The sequence below is a fragment of the Triticum aestivum genome, chromosome 5D, assembly GCF_018294505.1.
Source record: "Triticum aestivum cultivar Chinese Spring chromosome 5D, IWGSC CS RefSeq v2.1, whole genome shotgun sequence".
In the NCBI taxonomy this organism is placed as follows: domain Eukaryota; kingdom Viridiplantae; phylum Streptophyta; class Magnoliopsida; order Poales; family Poaceae; genus Triticum; species Triticum aestivum.
This window is the reverse complement of record NC_057808.1, coordinates 96392405-96398919: the sequence shown is the minus strand read 5'-3', so window position 1 is coordinate 96398919 and position 6515 is coordinate 96392405. Positions and strand designations below refer to the sequence as shown.

The 6515-nt window shown below is 47.2% G+C and overlaps 1 protein-coding gene across 1 annotated transcript; it reads left to right on the top strand.

The window, feature by feature from the left end:
* Nucleotides 1–594: 594 nt before the first annotated feature.
* On the top strand, nt 595–1488 carry LOC123124426 (uncharacterized). The gene is made up of 2 exons (XM_044545040.1): nt 595–932; nt 1020–1488. The coding sequence occupies exons 1-2, from the start codon at nt 653–655 to the stop codon at nt 1400–1402; spliced, it is 663 nt and encodes a 220-aa protein (XP_044400975.1). The 5' UTR covers nt 595–652; the 3' UTR covers nt 1403–1488.
* Nucleotides 1489–6515: the final 5027 nt, after the last annotated feature.

Below are 6515 nucleotides of genomic sequence, written 5' to 3'. Positions count from 1 at the left end.
GGCCGACGCGCGAGGCCGCCGGGTCGAGGCGACCGACGGGCAGACGCGCGGACGCGCGAGGCCGCCGGGTCGGTGAAGAAGCCGGCCGATCACGCCGGTGTTGGAGTAGAGGCGCACGGGGTCGACGGCGGCGGTGGACGACGCAAACGGATCACATAGACCGGTAAACCAAAAAGTAGACGCCGATCAAAGTGACCGGTGAGAGAGAGAAAACCTGGATCAAAGGATCGGGAAAAAAGACTCTCTACGGTAGCCGGCCAACACGGCCGGCGGACGAACCCTAGGTACGGGGGCGCGGCCCCCGGCAGCGGTCATGGAGGCCGATCGCCCCAGGGGCGGCCCGTGGGTGCGGAAGCGGCGGCGGCTAGGGTTTAGGATCGACTTGCGATAGATATCATGTTAGAAGAGAGAGAGGTTTTGGTGGAATAGTTTGTTGTATTGATTGAGCCTCGTGGGCATATATATATAGGAGTACATGATTTATACAAGACAAGCCAGAATATTTCCTAGTCTAACCTATATTTCCTAATACAATCACGTTACTCAACATTTACGACTCGGCGGAGCGCTACATATATACAAGCGGCCTCCACAAAAACCGTCATACCACATAGCAACCCTAGATCTATCCCGCACCTCGTCCTAGCTTGCTATGGCGTCCGTCGCATTAAAGCTCTCACGGGGCGCTTGGACAAACACAAATTCCGGCCGCTTCGCTCTTCGCCTACCCGGCCGCTATCTCACTGGAGATACCACCATAACCGCCCGGTCGGGACCGTTACTTAGATCCCCAAACACTGCCGCCGCCGCCGCCTTCACCAGCCCCTTGGATTCCTTCCTCCGGCGCAGCATCGCTACGCTCCCCTCCGGCGAGGACTCCCATCTGCCTGTGGGCGCCGCACAAGATGACCTCGACGACGAGCTCCGCCCTGGTAATCAATCATTCTTTCATCTCTGTATTATTTACACATCTTGGTTGGCAGCACACGTTACGGTTTTCGTTTCTGTGATGACGCAAGACCCGGACACCGTTCCCTACTTCGACGAGAAGGACCTCGTCTCGGATGAAACCCTGTGGGCTCTGTACGAGCGGTGGTGCCGCTTCCACGGAATGGCGCGCGACCACGACGAGATGACTCGGCGATTTGGTCGTTTCAAGGATACGGCGTGGCATGTCCACGAGTTCAACAAGTCGGGAAGGAGCTACACCAAGGGGCTCACCCAGTTCTCCGATTTGGAGCCAGAGGAGTTCTTCGGCCCTCGTCGCTGTCCGAGGACTCACAGAACTGGTAGTCGTTTCTTCACCAACGATAGAGATGAGGTCACGGCGATCTGTACTGACGGGTGTCTTGAAAAATATGAGGGCCCGGTTTGGATAATCCGTGGTGTCAAACAGCCCTGAAGAAACGATTGTATACAGAATTCATCCGTATCTAATCAAATCTAAGACAAGTAATTGGGGACATTATTATTGTAATCTGCCAGCCATTTGGATACAATGGAAATGTGCTTGCTAGATGGTAATCATATGTTGAACCCCGAGCAGCTGAACACAAAATGCGCAATAAATTTGCCAAGAACCATAACGGATTATTGACAAATTTTTAGAATTATCAATGAAGCGGAAGTGGGCGCTATAAGCTAGGAGATGCGGCGACGGCAACCATTGGTTCACTATGCGACACCAAGGGAGGCACCCTTTCCAACCTTAGAGTTGCCCTTATAGCCCTAGATGTTGTCGACCTTCTCCACTGTTTCTTCAATATTGGTGTTGCTCGAGGTTGTTGTTGACAAAGGCAAAGCCCTCGTGGCTACTGGGGATGGTGGTGATGAGGCATTCCCATCGTGCTTCGTTTTGGATCGTGGTGGTTCAGATCTAGTCGTGTGATGGTGTAGTGGATTTTGGTGTCGCCGACAGAGATGGGATGCATGGTCATGTTTTTTGTCGTTTCAGAGTGTGCTCCCGTCCTTCTCTAGTCGTGCCATCATATCTCTTTCCTAACAGTGGTTCCCTCAGATCTAGTGTTCTTTCCTCCCGTTGTTTGTCTATGTCCATCTATTGGCCTTGGTCAATTGTTGTTGCCGGCTTGTTGGCCTTTGAGAGACTAGATGCTTTTGCCTTGTGGTGGTGTGGTCGTATGTGGCGGTTTTGCCCCTGGTCATTTGTCGTGATCGTTGTCGTCTTCGTTTCCTGCGTGTGCTTCCTACTCCCCATGGTTCATGCTTTCCCGCCCCATGGCCCTCCTCATATGGCCTGAGTGGTGGTTGGTACGACAAAATTAGGCTTGTGGTCTTATGGCTCGTTGACGTCGTGCCTACGCTCATGCAAATGGCGTTCGTTCAAGGCTAGTCGTAGACTCATCCCTGTGTTGCTTATGTTTCAGGCACTATCACTCGTGCAAGTGGTGTTCGTCATCGTAGTAATGTTTGGGTCATGTGCTTGCCGACTATTGTTCATACTCTTAGGCCAACTCCATTCGACCGACGAAAATGTCCGCTTTTTGTTCGTTCGGGTCGGCTAGACGGACATGAACGTGAAAGAACCGGTATTTTCTTTCAACAAAGTGTATCGTAATAAAAGTAAGAGTATCAAAACGAGCTTACATGAGATCACTTTGGGGAATGACTTCAGAGTAGTAGCGGTCATGTTGGAATCATTTCAATGGTAAAATGATCATCTTGGGAGATATGACTTTAGAGCTATAATGATCATGATTGGGGAATGACTTTAGCGTAAATGAATTGATCTAGGTCAACTAAAATGTGTATGGTTAATTGTGTTTGAAACAAGCTCATTTGATTAAACCCTCATGATTGTTCAATTCATAGTGCCACCGAACCGGGCCTTTTCTATACGACCACATTTGCCTTGAGTGGAAAGGCCTTACTTCGTTAATAGTTATGTCTTTTACACGTGTCGTCAAAGAAGGTTGGTGCTGGAAATATGCCCTAGAGGCAATAATAAAATAGTTATTATCATATTTCCCATTCATGATAAATGTTTATTATTCATGCTAGAATTGTATTGACCGAAAACTAAAATACATGTGTGAATACATAAACTACACTATGTTCCCTAGTAAGCCTCTACTAGACTAGTTCGTTGATCAAAAGATGGTTATCGTTTCCTAAACATAGACATGAATTGTCATTTGATAACGGGATCACATTATTAGAAAAATGATGTGATGGATAGACCCAACCGTAAGCTCAGCATAAGATCGTTTAGTTATTTGATATAGCTTTCTTCATGTCAAGGGCCTGTTCGGCAACAGCCTAGCTTCCCAAACTCCTCAACTTCTACTCCTAGATTCGATTTCCAGCTTCTCACAGCGATGGAAATACATTCGGCTGCGCAGCTCCTGCTTCTCGTCGCTGACATGGGCTGACAACCCATTTAGATGGGCTGAAGCCCGTTTGAGAGGAAAGGGAGCAAAGCCCAGCTCGGTAGGCTACAGCGGTACCCTTTTTCTCCTTAAAAAATGTACAGCTACCATGATGGAGAGGCTACCAAAAGGGAGACACGGGCTGTTCGGGGGAGAAATCAATTGAACCGGTACGCAGAGGTCACTTGGCGGTGGCAGCACCTTGTAATAACGATCAACTCCAGCTCCTTCGTTTACATGGAGCCAGGAAAAGGCAGCTTCCCCAACTCCTACAAATTTGCACTAGGAGAATAGTCAGCTTCTCGATTTGAACTCCACTGAGTTTTCTTGTTCGGCTCAGCTCCACTGCGGAGTTAATGGAAATTGAGAGTTGGAGCGTTGCCGAACATGCCCCACGTATCAATTCCTTAGGCTATGAGATCATGCCACTCTCGGATATTGGAGGAATGCCTTGTGTGCCATCAAACGTCACTTCGTAACTGGATGATCATAAAGGTGCTCTACATGTATCTCTGAAGGTGTCTGTTGGGTTGCATGGATCGAGACTGCGATTTGTCGCTCCGTGTGACGAAGAGATATCTCTGGACCCTCTCGGTAATACAACATCACAAGAAGCTTGCAAGCATGTGACTCATGAGTTTAGTCGCGGGATCTTGTATTACGGGTCATGTAAAGATACTTGCCGGTAACGAGATTGAACTAGGTATGGAGATACCGGCGAGGCGACGATCGATTCTCAGGCGAGTAACATTTCTCCAGACAAAGGGAATTGCATACGTGATTGACTGAATCCTTGACATCATCGTTCTACTGATAAAGAACTTCGTTGAATATGTAGGAATCAATATGGGCATCTAGGTCCCGCTATTGGTTATTGACTGGAGAGGAGTCTCGGTCATGTCTACGTGATTCTCGAACCCGTAAGGTCGCACACTTAACGTTTGGTAGCGCTAGTGAATGTGCAACTAATCCCCGGGTGGTTTTGGTAATTCATAACAACATATAGCTCATTGAACTAATATCCATTCAGGTTGAATATTTCAGAAAGTTCAGTGATTGGCATGGCATGGACTAGAGATGTGGACCCCTCAAAATGCTAAGGACAAACATTGGCAAAAGCTCAAGACTCTTCATTTCTATTTTAGTGATCCAAGATCACATTGAGTCCATAGAAAAAGCCAATACTATTAAAAGGGGATGAGGTGTTGCTTAATGATCTATTTGCTCAAAATGCTTAGTGATATGCTCCAAAGCCCTCAACCATTTCTCAATTCCAAATATGTCCTAAATCTAAAGTCAAACTTGGCCCCGCCGATTCCGGCGCCACCGAGTTCCTTTGACATAGCCATAGCCAGAAATCCTAATCAGTTCGGTCTCACCAATAGAGATTTCGGTCTCACCAAGATGGGATTGCAAACTCTATGTTTCCCTTCGTAACGTTTCGGTCCCACCAAAATGAGCAATCGGTCCCACCGAGTTCGCAATGCAAACTCTATGTTTCCCTTCGCAACATTTCGGTCCTACTGAAATGAGCGATCGGTCCCACCGAGTTTGCCTAACCAATTCTCTGTTAACTCATTGCTGAAATCGGTCTCACCAAGTTCATGCAATCGGTCACACCGAGATGAGGTTTTGCCCTAACCCTAGCGCATCGGTCCCACCGAGTTAATCATGTCGGTCCCACTGAGAATCCTAACGTTCACATTTTGAACTGAATCGGTCTCACCGAGTTCACCTATTCGGTCTGACCGAGTTGGGTCAAATGTGTTTAACGGTTAGATGTTGTGTGGAGGCTATATATACCCCTCAACCCCTTCTCTATTAAAGAGAGAGCCATCAGAACGTACCTACACTTCCACTACTCATTTTCTAAGAGAGAACCACCTACTCATGTGCTGAGACCAAGACATTCCAATCCAACCACAAGAATCTTGATCTCTACCCTTCCCCAAGTTGCTTTTCACTCAAATCATCTTTCCACCATAGCCAAATCTGTGAGAGAGAGTTGAGTGTTGGGGAGACTATCATTTGAAGCACAACAGCAAGGAGTTCATCATCATCACACCATCTATTACCTTTTGGAGAGTGGTGTCTCCTAGATTGGTTAGGTGTCATTTGGGAGCCTCCGACAAGATTGTGGAGTTGAAGGAAGGAGTTTGCAAGGGCAAAGAGATCTCCTACTTCGTGAAGATCTACCCAAGTGAGGCAAGTCCTTCGTGGGCGATGGCCATGGTGGGATAGACAAGGTTGCTTCTTCATGGACCCTTCGTGGGTGGAGCCCTCCATGGGCTCGTGCAATCGTTACCCTTCGTGGGTTGAAGTCTCCATCAGCATGGACGTACGATAGCACCACCTACCGGAATCACGCCAAAAATCTCCGTGTCTACATTGCGTTTGCCTTCTCCAAACCGTTCCCTTTACCTTCATATGCAATGTTTTACTTTCCGCTGCTACACTCTTAGAATTGCATGTGTAGGTTGATTTCTTGACTTATGCTAAGTTGCTAATATCTTCCAAGACTTAAAATTGGGAAAATGCTAGATTTTTATTTGGTCAAGTAGTTTAATCACCCCCCTCTAGATCTACTTTCGATCCTACAAGTGGTATCAGAGCATTGGTCTCCATTTGCCTTGATTTCCATAGCTTTGGTGATCATAGTCTTGGTTTCACAACCTAGGAGAGTATGGCATCTAGCGAGAGAAATTACCACCGTAGAGGTCCTTACTTTGGTGGTACTAGTTTTGCTAGTTGGAAGCATAAGATGAAAATGCATATTCTTGGACATAACCTCGCCGTTTGGGCTATTGTGTGTATTGGTTTGCAAGGTGAATTCTTCGAAGATGGAAGAGAACCGAATTGTGAAGCAACCGCGGAAGAATTGAAGATGTTGCAATACAATGCTCAAGCTTGCGATATCCTCTTCAACAGATTGTGCCCCGAAGAATTCAACAAAATCAGCCGCCTTGAGAATGCAAAGGAAATTTGGGATACTTTGGTTGATATGCAGGAAGGTACCGAGTCCGTCAAGGAATCCAAATTGGATGTGCTTAAAAGTCAACTTGACCAAGTTCAAAATGAAGGATGGTGAAGGAGTCGCTGAAATCTATTCTAGGTTTGCTCTCACCACAA

What these genes read in the sequence shown, in the direction of transcription:
- LOC123124426 (XM_044545040.1), top strand. Translation starts at nt 653, where the DNA reads ATGGCGTCCGTCGCATTAAAGCTCTCACGGGGCGCTTGGACAAACACA. An exon ending in CGACGACGAGCTCCGCCCTG is followed by an intron (nt 933 to 1,019) that starts GTAATCAATCAT and finishes TGATGACGCAAG; the next exon opens with ACCCGGACACCGTTCCCTAC.